The sequence below is a fragment of the Sycon ciliatum genome, chromosome 5, assembly GCF_964019385.1.
Source record: "Sycon ciliatum chromosome 5, ocSycCili1.1, whole genome shotgun sequence".
NCBI classification, from domain to species: domain Eukaryota; kingdom Metazoa; phylum Porifera; class Calcarea; order Leucosolenida; family Sycettidae; genus Sycon; species Sycon ciliatum.
In genome coordinates, this window is record NC_088647.1 from 10,108,472 (window position 1) to 10,129,563 (window position 21,092).

Sequence of the window (21,092 nt, forward strand, 5' to 3'; positions counted from 1 at the left end):
AAGCATGCACACACATGCACAAGCATGCACACACACACACATGCACACGAACACACACACATGCACACGAACACACGTACGCAGACACACACACAAACACACAAATATGTCTAAGAAAAAGAAGTGGAAGCATGACAATACAGATAGTTTTGTCCAGGACCAGGAGAGAAGGTCTTTGCTTCGCATAAATTCACCCGAGCATATTCATTATCGCAAGGCTCAGTGTTCCTCTCTGATCACCAGAAAATCTTCAATGCAAGCATAGCAAAGAAAATGGGGAAGAAAACATAGGCCCGGCATTTGATGGTGAACTGCACTTTTCTGTGAGGTATCCAGGTATCCGTGCTTTCAAAAACGTGAAACAAAAAATACGATCACGCCAGGATTCGAACCTGAAATCTCCTGATTCGTAGTCAGGCGCCTTATCCGTTGGGCCACGCGACCATGCTACAAAGGACTTATACTTGACAACAAGCAAATCACCGAACCATCCACGTACATGTACATCAACACTAGTTGGACAATGCTACGTGGCTCTCAGGTACATAGATGAGTGCTGAATAGTACCCAAGCAACTGTTGACAGCTCAAGGAACATGGTTTCCACCTCTCGAAGCAGGAGTTCAGGGACGGCCTTGCATTGCGGTATGACTGGCCTCTCCTTGACGCCCCTGCGAAGTGTGCCTGCGGAGTTCTGTTCTCCACTGCTCATGCCATGTGTCGCCTCCGGGTGGCTTCCCTACAATCCGCCACAACGAAGTTTGCGACATGGTAGGGGAGCTACTCACTGAGGTATGCCACGCAGTGGCAGTCGAGCCTCAGCTAGCCCTACTCTGTAGAGAGGTGTTTACTGCTGCATCGGCAAACACCGCCGAGGATGCCCGCGCTGATGTCTGTGCCCGTGGCTTCTGGACCCGAGCACAGGATGCTTTCTTTGACGTTCGCGTCTTCCATCCTGATGCAGCGTCCTACTCGGCCCAACCACTAGATGCCCTACTGATTCAGCACGAGCGCCAGAAAAATTTCATTTTGGTCTTTTGGGCTTGTGTGGATCTTTCACCCATACGTACCTGTATATAGTTGAACAAATTGTTTTTGCCGCGTTCTGATGTCCAACATGACACGTATAAAACTTGTTCGGAAAATCGGCAAAACCAATAAATCGATCGCTAGTGTTATTGGTTTATCGTTAAGGCAAAATGGGCAATCGTTTCGGCCCTACTTTCAACCCAACGACCATCGTAGAAGTCAAGGCCTTAATAGACAAACTCAACATCCACAAGTCCCCAGGTCCTGATAGGATTTTTCCGTTCATTCTCAAAGTATCGAAAGAAGTCATCGCCCCCTCGCTGACCGAAATATTTAATGCCTCCCTGTCACCCGGAATAGTTCCGAACCACTTCAAAACTGCAAATATAACCCCGATCCTGAAATCTACCTCTGCTCTCCGGGATAGCCCCGCCAACCATCGGCCCATATTGCTCACTTCTATCCTAGCGAAACTGCTTGAGCAGATTGTGGCTTCCCGTCTTGGTGATTTTTGCGATGGTGAATGCCCATTTGATGAAGACCAGTTTGGCTTCAAAAAACATTGTCCACCGTGCAGCTGCTAACGAAAGTCACGAATGACTGGCTCCATGCCCGTGATGGAGGCCTTTCCACAGTTCTACCCTGCATAGATCTACGGAAAGCGCTTGACACAATCCACCACCAAATACTCCTCGAGTCCCTCTCCAGCGCAGGAATTCGTGGAATACCGCTGCACTGGTTTACGTCGTATCTGTCGGAAAGGACACAGCGGGTTGTAACCCAACGTGGATGCTCCAGTACCTTGGTCGTCTCAAGTGGAGTTCCTCAGGGCACTGTCCCGGGGCCTGTGCTGTTCAATTTGTATGTCAGTGAGCTCCCCAAGACCGCAGAAGCGCATAGTTGTCATCTCCCCATGTTCACCGATGACATGACTCTGTACACATCCCACAAATCCCTTCACCTTGCTGCACAAACACTTAACTTGGCGCTCTCGTCACTCTCTGCTGCTCTAACGGACCTTGGTCTAACGGTTAATGTAGACAAGTCTGTTGTCTTGTTCCTCTCCCCATCCCCAGCCCCAATCCCGCCTCCACTAATCTCCATAAATCATGTCCCTCTGACCGTTGTTGACTCAACCAGAATCCTAGGCGTTACCATAGACTGCCGCTTGACCTGGACACCCCATGTTGATGGCATTGTGCGCAAGGTGCCAAAGAAGATAGGCGCTCTCCGGCGCTCTTTCAGATGTTTGTCAATACCCGCTCGCCGTTCCTTCATTCTTGCTGTCATTCTCCCGGATCTTTTGTATTGCTCCCCTTCTTTCCTCACAAAGTTGTCTGCTCAGGATAGGAACAGATTACAATCACTGTTTCGGCGTGCTGTTCGCGCAGCATGTGGCGCTGACTACCTGGATGACCCTGGCACATTATTATGCAGGTTATCGCTGTTTTCTTTTGATCAATATGTGCTAATGTCCTTTGCTAGATTTCTACAGCGCAATTTTGTCTCTCACCCTCTACCTTCGCTCTCCTCCCTCTTCCCTAAGCCTCGTGCTGCCCGTTGTACGAGGAGCCAAACCACCCCATCCATTGCAGTGAACAGATTTCGTACTTCTGATGGATAATGCACTACCCTCTGAACTCCGCAGTTCTTCACACACTCAGCATTTCATGCAGAAATTCAACAACCTTTTGAAGGACCCAATGCAGGTCGACCGCTTTCTTAACTTCCTTTTTTGGCCGCGGTACCAATGTGTAGTGAACGTTGTATATCCTTATTGACTTATTTTTCCTTGGTGCAAGTCACACTCTATGACTGTATGTTCTTTATTATCTTTACCATTGCTGGGTCTTCACATTGGCTATAGCCTCATCTTTTAACTTTTCTTCTTCCTTTTTGCCTCATCGGCGCTCTTTGAATTTGTGTGTCAACACTGTTGAGTTGTTCGATGTTAAATAAATACTCCGACTACCATCGTCCAGCTAAGGAGCTCAGGGAGCTGGCGGTGGTTGAAAGCCGGATCTAAACCAGTTGTGTTTTAGTGTAAAACTCTCGCCACCCTTATGAGACATATTTTCCACACCTGTGTGTTATTATCTTCCTATGATAGGCTGCGTTTACATGAGAATTTTCAACCCGGGTCGAGTTCAGCCCGGGTTGAAAGTCTGTACGATAGACAAAATACTGTAAACTGCCTAATATTCGCGACGGATTAATGTTCGTTAACGCACTCTCCACATACAGGCATGCACCCGGCTCAGAACACATTGTTTTCTGGTTAGCATATCAGGGACATTGGGCGGAGCAGCTGGCGTGCATGAGAAAGACAGGTCGGCCTGCTCTGCGCAGGAGCTGTGACCCGGTGCACACATAGTGTGTGTGAGAGAGAGAGACAGACAGGTCGGCCTGCTCTGCGCAGGAGCTGTGACCTGGAGCACACAGAGTGTGAACGAGAGACGGTCGGCCTGCCGTGGGCAGGAGCTGCGACCGGTAGTGATTGAAATGAGCCAGCTGCGGAGATAGACTGCCCTCACCCGATATAAGTATATTGACAAGAGTTGTACTGACACTGTGATTGAGGAAATTATGGTGACAGTGACGGAGAGACAGGGATCCCCAGTCGAATGGGGTTGGGAGGGAAGGCGAAATTGACAACTGACGGACAAACCAGTGAACAGTCAAGTCGTCGGAAACCAAAAGTGACAAAGGAGTCTCTCTTTTCTCTTTCTCTCTCTCTAAAGCAAGATTTGGAAAGCACGCGTGGGAGAGTGGCGCGCGCTGCGCATGCGCATGTATAGCAATGACATCATAATCAGATGCATCATCATCAGACTAAGTATGAGTGGTAGATGTTCCACGTTCGTTAACAGGGCTTAGCGCACACGCTAAACCACCACTATTTTCGCGAGAAGAGCGTAACACGAATATTAACCATCGCGACATCTAATTTCAACAATGGGAGTATGTAAATGGCCCCAGTGCTTCGCGAACTTTTGCCATCGCAAACTCGCTGGTCTTAAGAAATCGCGAAAATTTAGTGACGCGAATATTGGGCGGTTTACAGTAGGTGAGTGTTTACATGAAGACAGTTGACCCGGGGCAAATACTGATATGCCGCCAAAAAGTCCACTTCTAGAGTCCTGTATGGTCACGTGAATACTTTCGCGCAAAATTTGCATTTGCAGTGCTATTCAAACCTGGCGTGAGATACACACAGAAGTATGTTAGTACGATTTCTCGCCCCGGGTTGAAATCAACCCGGGGCGAAATTTCAACCCGGGTCAAGCGCAATGCGTCATGTAAATGCGCCAGTCAATCTGTGTTCATGGCGGGTTGAAACTTGACCCGGGTCGAACTCAACCCGGGTTGAAACGCCTCATGTAACACAGCCATACATACCCTGGTTTCTCATCATTGTGTTGCTTTTGCCCGTAAAAGAGGCCGTTGAGCATTCAACATCCCATAGCACTGGGTGGACTTACCAATACGTGTACTCCCCCCTACTAACAACCAAAGGCGAAGTCAGATCAGGTTCCCGTACATGGTCTGAAGCAACCAAGCACACAGATCAGAACCCACACTACTAAACACCCCGGAATGTAACACTCACCTGAGCAAGGGTTTCCTGTGGCCCATCCTCTGCAGTCCAGCCTGTACATGTAGAAGTACACAACAAGGTCAGCAGCAGCAGTAACAACAGTAACAACAGTAACAGCAGCAACAGCAGCAGCAGCAGCAGCAACAGCAGCAGCAACAGCAGCAACAGCAGCAACAGCAACAGCAGCACTGTCAAACACGGTGTTGAAGATGCGTGCATGAAGATGATTGTGTAGCTCCTACAGCGCATGTAGAATTTCTCACTTGGGACTCGCGAGCAGTTACAAGCACATGGTCAGGCACTCGGAAATAAACCTGATTTCCCAGTGAAACGAACACTCAAATACAGTTCACCACACTCATCTCGGAGCTCAATGTGACTCCTGCAAGGTCTCTACTACAGAATATCTTTCACAATTCTTGCTACTGATGGAACTGATACACCATAGCAGTTACCGCGCCAACAGTGTGATATCAGCTCCCAAGTAATTTTGCTGAAGAACTGCATGTCATAGGATAAGGGAGAAAAATAACGATTAGACAACACTGCCTTGCAGTTCGACAGCGCTGCTGCATTTGATTTCTTCCGAACCAAACTGTTACCAGCACCAGCACGGGTACAGAGCGTTACCATGCTCATCCAGTAAGTACACGCATGTTTACTCACCACTTTCAGCAGATTGCAGTGCCAGTAATGCTAACTCCTTCAAATTCAGTGGCTCCTTCGTAACAGCAACAGCAGTGACAGCAACAACGACAAGAACAAGAAAAAAGATCTCTTAGGGACCATCGCAAAAGTTCGCAGAAGCCCCCGAAACGAAGACCGTGAGTTTCGGGCCTGACCCCCCTCCCTCCCCCCCTCAAACGAAACGACAGTCACAATATGGGCTTCATTATTTCACTTGGATGCTGCACACATAATAATTATTATAATAACTACACAGCAGGGGTTCATAAACCCTATGAACCCCTGCTAGTACTAGTACTAGCAGTAGCAAGAGTCCATAATTCATAAACCACGCGTTTTTTGGACTCTTGGTACTAGACTACACACAGTGTACAGGCAGCCAGCTACGCGACACGCGCAGTTGCATGAATGGACTACGCGTCCTGACAAGCGATCTACGCCGGCTGTGATGGCATGCTAATCTATATCAGCTCCTACATGTCGTCAATACTTTTTTGAATTGAAGCCCGGTTTGCGATTTTCGACACGACTCCCTCCCCCCCCCCCAAACGTATGCTCTTCGTTTCAGGGGCTTCTGCGAACTTTTGCGATGGTCCCTTATTGGCGATGGTGCCATCGTGAGAATAAAGAATTCAAAAGAACAACAGCAGCAGCAGCAGCAGCAGCAGCAAAAAGACATTGAAAAGGTCCACCTCGCCACGACGTACAAATAATATCTTGGCAAATGAAGTAATGTTACACCTCTTTGGACCAAAACACAAGTACCAAGAGGTGATTACAGGTACCCGTCAGTTCATCAAATCTCACTTCTTTTTCTTCAAACACCAACGTTATAACCAATCTCTACTTGCATTGGCAATATTGTTGCGGAACCGCGCCATGTTCTACAAGGAGAGGAAAAAAAGCTATAAAAAACCCCATCTCTCAACGGACGCAGAGGAGGGTAGGTCCTTAGCGGCGTTGAAGAGTCTCTTCATCACACCCCGTGTTCATGATGGGGTCGGGAACACTCCAAATATCTAGAAAATGGTTGAGTATCCCGTGGCCATCGGGTGAGGACGTGCTGACGTGTCTGGGCGTCTTAACCTTTTGAGCATGCGTGACGTTCTGACACGTCATGACCACTGCCACTGAGTCAGTACGGAACTACATCGATTCCGCGTTTCTTCCGTGGCATCGAGCTGTACCGCTGCACAGAGGACTCGTAGGATGTACGAGTACAGTAAAAAAATGCGAGTCGCTCCGTAAGTTTGAACTGGAGTTACATGCGCGTGCATACATTTCAAAATACCAATTTCGCGTAATACTACCTTTCTGAAAACGGTCATAACTTTTGTAACCTTTGTTGTATTTCCAAAACAAAAACAGTTCTGTGCTCAGGATACATGAAAGAATCGTTTGAAATCAAGTTTGCTCACATAGAGTGAATTAAATTTTTTTACTGCATGGCAGAGGTTTTTCAATGGGCCCGGGCTCAAAAGGTTAAAGGGGAATTTAACCCAAAAATCAAATGTTCAACAGTTGTAGTCTTCGGGGTGCCGAGACAAATGGTCCTGGTCGGAGGAAGCTGAGACGCTCCCATCCTCCTTTATTCCCAATCAAACTCGCGCACTTCCACCGAAACTGGGTGACTGCGCCCTACTAGATGGGGATTTGTATGCAAAATGTCAGTAAAAGCGCCATTTCGTTCTTATAAAAGCACGGATGACCGCAATTGGCCCATAACGTTATGTTGTAGTCTTTTGGACGCTGATTTGACTGGTTGTGGTCCGAGAAGGCTGCGATGCAGCGTTTGGCCCTTATTCCCAATCCAACATGGTTGAATAAGCGGTCACGTGCTCGTGAGTACACCAGTCACCGTGCCTGCAGGGTACAACTTACAGCCTGTTCGGGCGCTTTCCTGTCACTCGAGTTGAACCTTGGTGTGAAAGTTGTAGCCTGCAGGCACGGTGACCAGGTGACGGTGTACGCATGAGCATGTGCCCGCCTATTCAACCATGTTCGATTGGGAATAAGGGCCGAACGCTGCAATCTACTGCTTTTATCCCCATCTGATCAAGAGTTCATAACCCCCAAGAGTGTGCAACTCCTGATCGGTCCGTGTATGGAAACCCGCTCGGCGGAATTCCTTCATTGCGTCATTTTTGGTGCAGTATATGAGTCACGCCGATGAATTCTTCTAAAATTTACAGTCAAACCAGGATGCTTCCCCAGGGTAAACTGCCTAAACAGCGATTCTAGTCTAGTCTGAGTCTGAGCCTCAAGAAGCAAAAGTGAAACAAAGCACACGATCCTAAAGGCAAAACTGTTTATTTTTTCGATGCAATGGTGACTCTTCATCGCCTTCTTCTTTCACCAGTGCAGTCAGTCTCTTCAAGAACAATTTCTTCCCCAGGCCATCGGTATATTACCGGCGCTTTCCTCGAAGATGATTTCAAATGGTTGAGGAACTTGAGAAAATACGTCGAAGGAGCATTTTTCGGCTGAGTTGCACAGCTATCAGAATGATTGTCCTCGACGGCAATGCACTATTTTTACAGCGTCCTCACTTCTTCCTGTCGTGATGTCCATGGATTCTTGGAGAAAGAGTTTGTTTTTGAGAAAGTACGACTTGCACGTCCCAAAATGTCTTCAAAAAAAGCTTCGAAAACTCGAGGCTACAGCCTTGAGTTAGGAGCGGTTCAGGGTATAGTTTCCAGAAATCACAAAGAACCCAAATTTACCTCGGATGACAAGCTGCGCATGACGTAATGTAGGAATTTCGCCGAGCGCTGGGTATATGCCCGTTGCACACTCTTGGGGGTTATGAACTCTTGATCTGATATATCTCTTATGACATCATTGATTGATGCTTATTGCTGGGAAACCTATTCACTTGATCACGTGATCCAGAACTTGCACACGTTTGACTGCGATCTTACATCTTACGGCATGTACCTGTTCCAGAACCGGCTTTATAGACACTACTCACAGATCATGACACCCCCCCCCCCCCCCCACACGCACACACACACACACACACACACACACCGCAGCAGCAGGGCATAGGCTGCACAATGCCTTACCTCCAACATTAGCGCACCAAAGTTGGCAAAGTCATGCAGGAACAGCTGGTAAAATAGCTCTTGGCTGCACAGTAGACAGACACACAGACATCCAGACATACATGCCCAGATACAGACCTGCTCAATGAACAGACATACATGCTCATGTAGATGTACAGTGCAACTGCGTTGCTCAATGAAATCCGATTGAGTGAGTCAAGCACGCGCCAGGCGCTGCACAGTCCTAGACCTGTGAACGCTAGGCTGTGAAATGGTGCAGGGTGCAAGATTGACTCACGCGATCGGATGTCATTGAGCAGCACTGTACATGCACATGTACACAGTCATACACAGGCATACACAACACTACAAGGGGAGTGACCATGGCGACTGGATCAGTCCACAGGGACACACAATATGACTACACACCACGTCTGCCATACTACAGTACTGCCAGGTGCCGAAGAACCGACGGGGGGGGGGGGGGGGGGGGGGGGGGGGGGGGGCTCCTAGCCTACACGTAGGTCATTCTTACTTTCCTGTACTACAGTCTACGCACAGTTGAGTCACCGTGTATACATTGGTATGCTGTGCTTGGTGAAATTCCAGCCTGGTCGTTCTTCGGCACCAGACTGTACTGTAGTCTGCTTCAGAAACAACAGGCACGCAGTCAACCACATCACTAGTCCATACTTGTACAAATAATTATGAACCTAGCACAAAAGCAAGCATCCTGGCTGCCACAGTCAAAAGAAGGAAATTAGTAGAGCACAGCTTTGATCAGTGCCACCCCAAGGCCACTGTACAGGAATCTATCGACAACACACACGAAGGAAGCTATACGCAAAAGCATTATGCGTGCATACTTTGGATGCCCCCCCCCCCCCCCCCAACACACCCACACGCATACATACATACATACATACATACATGTACTTGTTACTTGTACTTGTTGCTCACTGCCAAAACTGGTCACGTGGGTCTCCCCGGGAGAGGGGAGAGAGACTGTACATACATGCATACATGCATACATGCATACATGCATACACATACTCGGAGAGAGTTGTGGTTGCTCGTGACAGTGCTCAATACACCTAGGTGCAGAGCCTAGTACACACACACTTGAAAGAACATGTACGCATGCACAAACAAAATAATACAGTTAGCAATGTGCAATTTTATGTCCTGAATCTGTAATTCACACGCTAAGACTGACCCACCTGAGACGATACGTGTTGATCATGTACAACTTAGTCTGGACACGGAAGATAATAGCGTATACACATGCAAGCACACACATGCGTTCACACACACACACACACACACACACAAACACACACACACACACACACACAAATACACACACAGTGAGTGCGTTCGCTTATGCCCCCGAATTGATTCATGAATCCATTCATGAATCGCCCCTGGCTATTCACATCACACCTTGTGAATAGGGTGAAAGGATTCCGAACCGATTCCAGGGCTCGTGACATGAAATCGAACGACGAGATTCCATTCATGAATCGATTCATGGCAGTAATCGGAGTACTTGTACTTGAGAAAAAAAACTGGTCACGTGGGTCTCCCTCGGGAGAGGGGAGAGAGACTCAAAAGGAATCTTGCAAAGATGACTCGATTGGTTATGGAACCGGCCAACGGCTGACACCTTCTGAAATCCCCAAACTATGGGTGGACTTGAAAATGATCCCACTTATGGGCTCACCACACCTCAGTAAGTGGGTGAGGACAAGGTGCAGAAAAAGGATTGACGGCATCAGGGTATCCGTCCAGGGATCCAACTGCAGCTACTCCTGCCCCCAGTGAAGATAATACTCGCTACTAGTGTGGGTGGCTAAATCAGAGTGGATCTGATATAAGCTTCACTAGCACCATTGATTACACAAGAGTTAATCTAGCTAGAAGCAGTCCATGGTCAACAGGTATTGTATACTTCAAATAGACACACACACACTCACTCCCACTCATTAGAGTCATTACACATGGCATCATGCCACCATACCCGTCAACCACCCACCTGATACTGGAACAGGCTATGCGTTGGCTGTGCACATCCCACAAACTTGTGATTGCGCAGTATCTCCGTGATTCCTGCACGTGAACACCCAGCGAAAAACCCAATACCATAAACCTGAAATGTTCAGCCATTGGGAAACCTTAGCGTTTCTAGGAAATGAACCAGTTTTGCTAAGGTTTGACAATGTGAATTCTTTGTTTCTATGTCATGTACTTAAAAAGACTTCTTCAATCACTAAATAGAAACACCGCTAAATGACCCTCGGAACGAAGTCGGTAAAACAGTCATCCCCTGGACCCCAGTGTGTGCCAGTTTACAGTAAACTCTGGTCAGACTACGTGGTCTAACCATAGAAACAAGAAGTTCATGTTCAAGCCCGGAAGACCCGCATCTATCCTTGTCCAGCACTGTTCAAAACAGCTCCAATCAAGCCGCGCCAAGAGACAACACTTCTCATTGGCAACGAGTGGCCAGTGGTGGGTGGTGGATAGCAGGTCATGCGATCATTTTCTGATAATCAGAATGATGCACTCAGCCGGGGATGTGACCATAGACTAGCTCCAGTACATGTCGACATGTCATATTCGGGAAGCCACCAGCCGAATAACAGTATCAAGCAAGTACAATGATCTTGTGCACTGGAGAAAAGCCAGCCAGCCTGGGATTCTCCCAAATAACAAAAATCGAAGTGTACTGTACATTGAGAATAAGAAACATGCCAAACTCGATTGGTCAGCCTGCATTCTTTGACCTGTCAGAACACTATGACACACACACACACACACACACACACACACACACACACACACACACACACGTATTGCACAGCAAGACCACTAGTCTAGGACATGAAGGAGCCCAAGCACCGGTACATACCCGGATGTGAGACGCTCTTCACTTCCTCAATTAGAGTGTTGATGCTGGTTAAGCCCAAGTCACGGCGAGGTCGGCCTGTACGTCTAAACACACGCACGCACACACACACACACACACAAACACACGTAAAGAAGAACTGTCTCGGGTCTCTTCGCCTATTTGCCAGTAACTCTCTCTCTCTCTCTCTCTCTCTCTCTCTCTCTCTCTCTCTCTCTCTCTCTCTCTCTCTCTCTCTCTCTCTCTCTCTCTCTCTCTCTCTCTCTCTCTCTCTCTCTCAGTTCTTAGCACGGAGCAAGCTTTTGTCAGCGCAAGAGGAGTACTTGTGTGCGTGTGTGTGTGTGCGCACGCGTGTGTACTTCGAAGTACATGCTTATGCAATGTTACTTCTAACAAGAGGTCATTCCAGATCACAAGACCAGATATGTTGCCACTCGTCCCTAGGTCAGTGTGTCACGTGTTAGCCATCATAGCTTCACTACACGTAGTGTCCACACATCATGGATAAAGTTAGTTTCTACACAATTTAAAATAATGAATACGGGGTCACATGACAGTGAATGGTGTGATGCAAGTCTAAGTCAACAATCGAGGAAGCAGTACAGGTGCATGCCAGGAGCACAGAACAAAGCCATGGCTAGCCATGGCTATCCAGAGCTACTGTCAATAGCAAAACCTGCAAATTTCCTGAGCGCTGGCATCTTGGCAGCTCAGTGCGGGCGCTGGGGTTGTTGTGGCCAACGAAATCCGAGCCATGTGTCAAAAGAAGCGCCGCGTTTCGATTTCAATTACACTGGGTTATGTACATAATGCACATACAGTGCACATGTATGCTCATAGTGTTATACGAGGACAAGACAGCAGCTGTTACATGATCCCAGTGGCATGCTAGAAGAAACTCTCACCGCCTATTCCCGGTAACTTACTTGATTCTCTTCGATGACAGCTCAACACCAGGGGTTCTGGATGAACTGGGAACAAAAACACCAACACAAAACAACACAAGACCATTCTGTCTCTCAACTGCTTCATATACCGGTACTGCTGGCTGGCACTTCGAAGTACATTGAAAACCACCCCTTCATCACTCCGTGTAGTCTAGTGATACGCACCCTGAGAAATGGCATACTAGTGTCAACACACACACACCCACACCCACACCCACACCCACACCCACCCACCCACACCCACACACTTCATGTTATCCTAGTCATTACCTCGGTGTGCCCAGCGCTTGCGGATGACTGCGCTTCAAACTCTCTCCGGAAGTGTCCGCACTACAGAGGAACATGAACATAGGAAAATAACAACACACCACGGTTGCACACAACACACCACGGTTGCACACAGCGCAGACGCGTGCAATGAGCAACATGTCTGCTTTGTCGCAGGCAAGTACCAGCCCCAGAGCCCATGATGGCCGCAAATGTTGTCAAACCAGGAGCGCAGGGCTGAGCACTCCAGGGCAGTTTGCACAATTCAACATAGGTAGAACATCAGACATGTATCTATGTACCCACAGGCTATGCAGAGTGCTCAATGTCCAGTGGACATGCAGAGTGCTCAATGTCCAGTGGACATGCAGAGTGCTCAATGTCCAGTGGACATGCAGAGTGCTCAATGTCCAGTGGACATGCAGAGTGCTCAATGTCCAGTGGCCATGCAGAGTGCTCAATGTCCAGTGGCCATGCAGAGTGCTCAATGTCCAGTGGACATGCAGAGTGCTCAATGTCCACAGGCTATGCAGAGTGCTCAATGTCCACAGGCTATGCAGAGTGCTCAATGTCCAGTGGACAGAACTTGCAATAGAACAGTCACCCAGCAATGATGATGGCTCAACCAAGTCTCTTCTCTGCTGCTACTCGGAGTTTTGTGTCAAAAGACTCAAAACACATTCACCAGGCAGTAAAAAAACAACTACTTGAGCATTCATCTGGTAAATATACCCCAGAGGTTTGAGGCAAAGAGGTAATCGCCAGAGAAGGTGAAGGTGTAACATGGCAACAGCTCTGAAGGGCGAGGAATATGGGTGGACAGAGTGCTAGGTCAATCAGAGCCTGCAGTCACACTTCAGTGCAACATGTAGCAGTAGTGCAAGGGCTGTTTAGTTATGTTAACCTACTTTAATAATAGTTGGTATTTGGTGTTTACATCATGGAGAGGCATTAGGATATCATCTCGCTACTTTTATTTACACGAGAGATGTCTTGCGGCAGTGATGATGTGATAGTTCTCCGTCAGGGAGAGCTTGTGCCATTTGCTCGTTTTGCTATAGCCTGTAGGCTGCTCAACAAACCTCGACTGAGTTAACACTCTGTCACCCCTACTCCTTGCCCTTCAGTGCTGCTGTCATGTACACGTTGCTCCTTCACCTTCTCTAGCTGTTACTCATTTCTCTTCAGACCTCTGGGGTCACTTGACTGCCAATATACATGTTCACTCTCGATATTTTGTTCTGTTTTCACTTCAGCAGATATATCCATACATCCGGTTGCTCTATAGCAAATAAAGACACTGCCTTTACTCAGTTTACTGTAAGAAGACGCCCATGAAGTTTACTACCGGTACTGAGCAACATAAAAGCATGACAGTGTCAGTGCATATAGTATACACTGTATGACTAACACAGATGTGGCTCTGTTGGCTTGCGGAGTTGACACAGTGTGACGATCAGCTGCATTCCCGAGTGCGGTGTCATCCCCGCAGTCCATAGCCAGCTCCGCGCTAGCTCCCTCAGACACAGGCGGGTGCTGATCATCGGTAAGAGGTATTGTCGCGCTGTCATCACCCACAGTCGTCATCGCCGTGTTTGCAATCGCCGGCTGCAATCTCGTCTGAGCGACGGACTGGGCACTGCTGGCGGCTGGTGTGGTCGCAGGCTGGCTCTGTGGTCGCAAGAACGCATCCAGGGTTTGCTCGCGATTGTCTGTGCGTACCATCTGTCGTGCCTGAACTTTCGCTGCGCTGTTTGCTCCGCTTTCTGGAGAACACACATTCAAGAGCAAAGCAGGCTGTAAGCAGCGATGCTTGCATACAATTCCTGAAAGGAAGAAGACCCAGACCTTAAGCTGACATTTGTTGCCAAGAATTGTTCACTGAGGCGAAACTCCTGGATTAAAACCATGGTGGGTGCAGATACTAGTATGTGGCGCGAAGTGGCATAGCGCGTACAATTGAGGTTAAGTTGAGCAGCAGGAGACTAGTCTGAATCCCGCTTGTACTACGCGTTGCATCATTAAAATGATGCAGTCCAGGAGTTTCGCCATGGCAGCACCCTATTCGAGCTACACATACTCGGTTTCATGTATTCTTGATATCTATATTATCCAGCACTCTCTCAAGCGGCTGTGTGTAGGTAAAGTGAAATGGACCAAGCACCGCGGCCTACCTGTCTCGGTCATGGATGGAAGATTGCAAGGCAGACGGCTCTGAGAAGCAGAAACAGAAAGCCAGCCGGCTACGTAAGAAGAGGACCAAAACTGCTTCCAGACTCATCGCAAGATACAGGCGCATAGCTCGTGTGTAGTCAGTGCAGTCCGGTCAGCACACCAGCAAATAGCAAATGGCCGCCATACGCACTATATAGTCAACATGGGCGCAAAATGCCACCTATGAGGTTGCCGATGGTAAATAGTCACCACACCACAGATGTGCGAGCTATGCCTACTAGTACATGTACATGCACACGTGGACAAATGATAGACGGAGGAGGAAATTGGTGCAAAAACAGACAGAGCCTCTCCATCATCAGTGAAGAATAATAAAGATACATGTGCAACAAGGCGCGACAGCAAGCACAGGCCCACTTGTACACGTACCTGAACAAACATTGTACGCGATGTGTTAGCACCAACAAGTGTCTCCTCCAGCGTGGAGCGGATCTGCTCAAAGATAGCTTCCTCGTGCAGAAAGTGTACCTGAACAACAGGATAGTATGCATACGTACACAGCCACAGACCGCCGCACGCGTGCGCACACACACACACACACACACACACCTCAGACCTCAGACCTGCCCATCGCGGAAGCGATGATAGCAAACAGCTATGTTTAGACATAGCAACTAGTGCTGGGATTACACCATTCAACAGCTTGCAAGGCTGATGAATTGACCGCCACTAATTTTAGCCTGGTATCCACCACACAGCTGATTCAAGTGGCTTTTTTTCTGGCCAGTGAATCCCTATTTTTCATTTTTTTCATTTTTTCACACACACACACGCACACATACATACACACATTCTGCGGCATAAAACTTCGCTGCTGCATAACCAGGAACCACAGGACTGCCCTATTAAAATATGAATAAATAATAATAATAATGTGCAGGATAAGAGAACCAAAGCTAAACGAGTGAATAAATTGAAGGAAGTAACAAACAAACAAACAGAGTAACTCAATGCTAACCTCGTGCTTGGTTGGGTGCACATTCACATCAACATTACACGGTAGAATCTCCAAGCTTGTCAGGCAGAACACAAACATAAAAGAATAAAATGCAAACACACACACACACACACACACACACACACACACACACACACACACTCCAAAACTGAGTGCGCCTTCTTCAAGACGATGAAGGAATACGACCACACAAATTATTATCTCATCATTCGAAGGAAACGAAAGTAGAGTTCACATGCCTGCGTTACTACCAGCTATACAATTGGGGTGAGAAACACACCCAGCTTAGGAAGTTACATTTGTGCCGGGCCACCACCATGCCCAAGATTTCACGCAAAAAAACCGTCATTTACTTGGTACACAAAACAAGAATTCCCCCCGTTATGCCCAGCACAATCATGTTGTTAACGCCGCTTGTGCCCATCCTTCATGCATTTAGAATTCCCGCATGAGTCTCATTGCACTGAAATGAAGGTTACACCGAAGGGTGAAATAGAGTTCTCTAACACAGAACGCCATTTTCAAGCCAGTGATCGCAAAGAAATTACCTCATATACACGAACGGATGGGAATTTTTCGGCAAGTACGCCGAATATACATTCTCAATCATTCGCCGTATGCCAACACAGTCCACCAAACGATCTACACGCGAGTACACAATGGGAAAGAAAGGAGAGAATGCGCTAGCAGATCTACAATGAGCGCAGATACATTGCTAAGCAATCAACACACTGGAGTCTGTGACTGTAGTGTCGATACACAAGTACTTGGAACCTACTGTCGTGGACATGGAAATCCAGTCGCCGGTCAAGCGGCCCCAGGGCGCTGGCCATAACGCCGTGGGTACGCATGCGATCAACATGTGCACTGCAATATTCTGGACGCGCTGAGGGCACCGGCCGCCGTCATTCGACCGGATTTCCATGTCCACGACAGTAGCATCCACAACATGCTTTATGAGGGATACACCAAGAGCACACTATCTAGCAATGAAAACTCAACAAGAACTAGAAAAGACTAGGAGCCATCCATAATCATCGATGCGGTTTTTTTTCTCTTTCCAAACGACAATCTCTAATAACTCTCCTCACACCCCCTCACCCCGATAAACCTACGATTAATGAAGAGTAGGAAGACGAGCTTCTTCGTGCTGAAATTGGCATTGGTTGCAAGGCCAGCCATGCGCATACCACATCGATCATCAGCACACTTCATCTCCAAAAGCTCCCTAAGGACGGACACACGGACACACACATACACACACACATACGCACCCCCCCCCCCCACACACGCACGCACACACACATAAAAATCAATAGATACAACATACCCGTATTAGGTGTGAAAACGAATGTGCCGAAGGTTGGAGGACCTTTACTCAACCTCCGGACAGGAAGCAGTTTCGATTTTGCTAGGTTTTATCAACGACGCTCACAGTGACTGGCCACACCAGTCGCAATGAAGGCTACTGAGCAACAAATCCGCCCGAAGCATCAAAGTCAGAGTGCTCTTATTAGGGAGGTTCCGGAGTACGATTTTCCGTGCCAAAATCCGTAGAGGCGCTACGGATTTTTTATACGTCGTTTTCGAGCAGTGAAATGTTCCGGAGTACGGAACTTATGTGTTTGCCGTCATTGCCTAGGTTACGATCGCAAACAATGTCACATTCCCGCGCTATGCCTTTTTATTTGGAAATTTTGTACCGAAATCAAAACTTCCAGCGGAAAATCGATGTTTCTCGTACCAAATTTGTACGCGAAAAATCTTTCTGCACCCGATGACGCAAAATCTCCATACGAAACATGGTTCTTATGAAAGCCAGTCCACACGGATTCTCCGTGCCGAAAAATCGTATGGAGCATGCCTGGAACAAATCCGTAGCGCCCATACGGATTTTGACACGGAAAATCGTACCCCGGAACCTCTCTATCGTGAGAAATACAGCAGGTTAAAAAAATAAATTCACAGTTCTCGAGAGACTCAGTTAGACTCAGTTTGCCGTAGATAAACCCATAGGTATAGTGATACTGTATAGCAGGAAATTTTCGGACGGAATTTATTTTCGTACGATTTCGTACACGGCCTCTTTTGTACTAAAATTAATTCCGTACTAAAATTTGTTCCTGTGAAGTTATGTGCACTATACATGCGTACCGCATGCGAACACGTGCATTTAGCATGCAGCACTGTACGAAAATATAATCCGTACGAAAGGTCGAAATTCGGCTTTGTCCGAAAATATTTCCGTCCGAAAATGTCCTGCTATATAAGTAGATCAATGTCCTGCCCGGAACTGAACTGCAGCGTGCACACTGCACAGCCCATGCACATGTGTATAGAGTGTGCTGTAGTCACACTGTTTCCGCTGCTGCTGCACAGCACAGCACAGGTGATCTTTTCCGTTTATCAGTTGTCTGGAACAAGCTCCCTGAGAGTCTACGCAGGGAGCGATCTTCTGCTAAGTTTCGGTTTTTCCTAAAGGACCATTATTTAAAGTATAAATTCTCCACGACTGGAATTCCTGATTTTCATATCTAGTGCTCGTCATGTATTCTGTTTCTCCCTGGTGTGTTTTATCTGTAGTTTTCCTTGAGCAGTGTTTCTGCTAAGTATTTTCCCTAGCCTCTTTTCACTTCCCTTTCGTATCATCCACCCTTCCAGTAAACTCCCCCGATAAGTATCCATTTACTTTTGGAGAATCCTTCAAATAAAGTCTAAATGAAAAAATGATTAAAGGGGAAGTTAAGGCAAAAATCAAAATTTCACCAGTTGTAGTCTTCGGGGTGCTGAGTCGAATGGTCGTGGTCCGAGGAAGCTGAGACGCTCCCTTCCTACTTGAATCCCAATCGAACTCGCGCACTTCCACCGAAACTAGGTGACTGCGCCCTACGAGATGGGGATTTGTATGCAAAATGTCACTAAAAGCGCCATTTCGTTCTTATAAAAGCACGGATGACCGCGATTGGCCCATATGTTGTAGTTTTTTGGACGCTGAGTCGACTGGTTTTGGTCCGAAAAGGCTGCGATGGAGCGTTCCTCCTTTATTCCCAATCGAACATGGTTGAACAAGCGGTCACGTGCTCCTGCGTACACCAGTCACCTGGTCACCGTGCCTGCAGGGTACAACTTACTAGCTTGTTTGACCTTTTTTTGGGTGCAGTCCTGTCACTCGAGTTGAACTCGAGTTGAACCTTGGTGTGAAAGTTGTCGCCTGCTGGCGTGGTGACCAGGTGATTTGGGCACCCAGGAGCACGTGACCGCTTGTTCAACCACGTTCAATTGGGAATAAAGGAGGAACGCTGCATCGCAGCCTTTTCGGACCAAAACCAGTCGACTCAGCGTCCAAAAGACTACAACATATGAGCCAATCGCGGTCGTCCGTGCTTTTATAAGAACGAAATGGCGCTTTTAGTGACATTTTGCATACAAATCCCCATCTAGCAGGGCGCAGTCACCCAGTCTCGGTGGAAGTGCGCGAGTTCGATTGGGATTCAAGTAGGAAGGGAGCGTCTCAGCTTTCTCGGACCAAGACCATTCGACTCAGCATCCCGAAGACTACAACTGGTGAAATTTTGATTTTTGCCTTAACTTCCCCTTTAATAGTAGTCTTCTGTGTGCCAGGGCTGCCTACTGGGGATAAAAGAGTGCCCATAGACTCTTGTTTGTTTAGACAAGAATTCGTTTGAAGATAAGGCCAAGTAAAAAAATTGATTGTTTATTGTCCGTGTCCACCCCAATTTTTGGCCCGCCCGGCCTCAGTTTTTTTTAGTACACTGTTTGTGTACGAATCTAGGGGCGTACTTGACTTTTTCGGGTGGGCGCACGCGCTTTTCAAGCATGCGCTGCTCACTACAACACGCGTACATGCACTGCATGCTGTCTACATGTACGTAGATCTACAAGTAGTACTACTTCAAAGTAGGACGAAGTGTTGTCTAAAAATGTAGTCGTGTAGACTGTAGCAGATCTGCAGTTGTAGTACAATGTCATGTAGACATGACGTGTGTTGACGCGACTCAGGTCACAGAGTCGTAGGGGCCGCGCGAGGGAAAGACTTGCTCTGCTGTACTATCCGCAATAGGTACTGTTGGCGTGATTCATGTACGAGCGACTCGTACTCGTACGAAGTCTGTAGCCAAGCGTGCACGTCACCCGAACAAAAGTGAGTTGTCAGCCGTCAGATTTCTCTTGTAGTGCGTCAGAAGTTGGAAGTAGAGAGGTTAAGATGCACGTTATTTCTGATGTGACGCGAAAGTTCAGCTGGTGTTATTTGGCTTGTGCAGCGAAGAACAATGCGAGTGACCTGCAGCTCACGTCGAAATTTGGAGTTTTACGACAAATTTAACATGAAATTGCGCGTCACGTCAGAAATAATGTGCATCTTAACCTCTCTAGTGTGTTATCCGTTTTCCTTCGCATGCTCAAGATTGTCTTCCAAGATGCCTTTCATGATTATTCAGGTTCGAGCTGGTCTCACCGTTTTGAAGTCATGCTACGGCGTTGTCGTGTCCGAGGATTCGACTTTGGCTGACACACTTAGCGACTTTAGCGCAGGAAAGGTGGATGGTGAGTTGCCACTTCCTGACGAACTTCGTTCCACTCCCGTAACTTGTTCCGCTGGACGGAACGTCTTTGTGCGAAGGAGCGTTCTTTGCAGTTGCAGTTTCTGTGTCAAGTCAAAGTTGTTTTCTCTTCCTTCCGAGGTTTTCCCTTTTCTCCGTTAGTTGCTGAGATGAGCACCCGACGTGTCGCGACCCGCAGCATGGCTGCTTGAGCTCCTCCTGCTGCTGCAGCACCCCCTGCTCTCCCGACCCGCAGCATGGCTGCTTGAGCTCCTCCTGCTGCTGCAGGACCCCCTGCTCCCCCGGCAACGCCGACTCCGGCGCCTGGGGTTTCTCCTGGCCAAATGGCAACCCTCCAGGCATTGATCGCCACATCGGTCCAGGCTGCTGTTAGAGCCGTCGCCCCTGCAGCCTCGGGTCAGGCGGAGTCGACACACCGTCCGTCCCGCCCGGCTGCCCCTGCCAACACTCGGGTGCAGGTGGAGGAGTCGCCTCCCACAGGTACGGGTGTGTGTAGTAGTAGTAGTTCCACACGTGTGCCTACTAGTGCTAGCCCCCCTACCCCTGTGGCTGCGTTGACTGTCGTCGACGGGCTGTCTCCCCTTAGTGGTGTGACCATCCATAGCTTTCGTGTGCCTACTCCTAGTGTGAATATCTCTAGCAGTCTTGCATACAATGTGTGTAACCCTAGTGCTGTCAATGCCGGGTCCCGTAATGGGGTGACTGACCACGTGCCCCGCAGTACGTACGACAAGGTGCTGCGCGGGGAATATGTGGAGCTTGCGTTGTTCCTCACCCCCCCCCCCCCCCCCCCTCGCGGACGAGCCAGCCGCGAAGCGAGTCCGGGTGTCAGAGGAC

General features: G+C 48.1%; 1 protein-coding gene and 1 non-coding gene across 2 annotated transcripts in view; both read right to left on the minus strand.

Annotated features, from left to right (window-relative positions):
* Positions 1–21,092, minus strand: part of LOC135817544 (DNA mismatch repair protein Mlh1-like) — a 37,661-nt gene that overhangs the window by 4,724 nt on the left and 11,845 nt on the right. The window contains exons 10-23 of the mRNA XM_065330758.1: positions 16,788–16,900; positions 16,221–16,314; positions 15,673–15,727; positions 15,084–15,182; positions 14,654–14,693; positions 13,891–14,245; positions 12,483–12,542; positions 12,192–12,236; positions 11,269–11,351; positions 10,393–10,466; positions 9,578–9,612; positions 8,379–8,442; positions 5,293–5,347; positions 4,639–4,679 (exon numbers count right to left, since the gene is read on the minus strand). Coding sequence (XP_065186830.1) covers positions 4,639–4,679; positions 5,293–5,347; positions 8,379–8,442; positions 9,578–9,612; positions 10,393–10,466; positions 11,269–11,351; positions 12,192–12,236; positions 12,483–12,542; positions 13,891–14,245; positions 14,654–14,693; positions 15,084–15,182; positions 15,673–15,727; positions 16,221–16,314; positions 16,788–16,900 — 1,213 coding nt within the window. The remainder of the gene's footprint in view (positions 1–4,638; positions 4,680–5,292; positions 5,348–8,378; positions 8,443–9,577; positions 9,613–10,392; positions 10,467–11,268; positions 11,352–12,191; positions 12,237–12,482; positions 12,543–13,890; positions 14,246–14,653; positions 14,694–15,083; positions 15,183–15,672; positions 15,728–16,220; positions 16,315–16,787; positions 16,901–21,092) is intronic.
* On the minus strand, positions 372–444 carry Trnar-acg (transfer RNA arginine (anticodon ACG)). Its single transcript has one exon. It is a non-coding gene; the product is annotated as a tRNA-Arg (tRNA).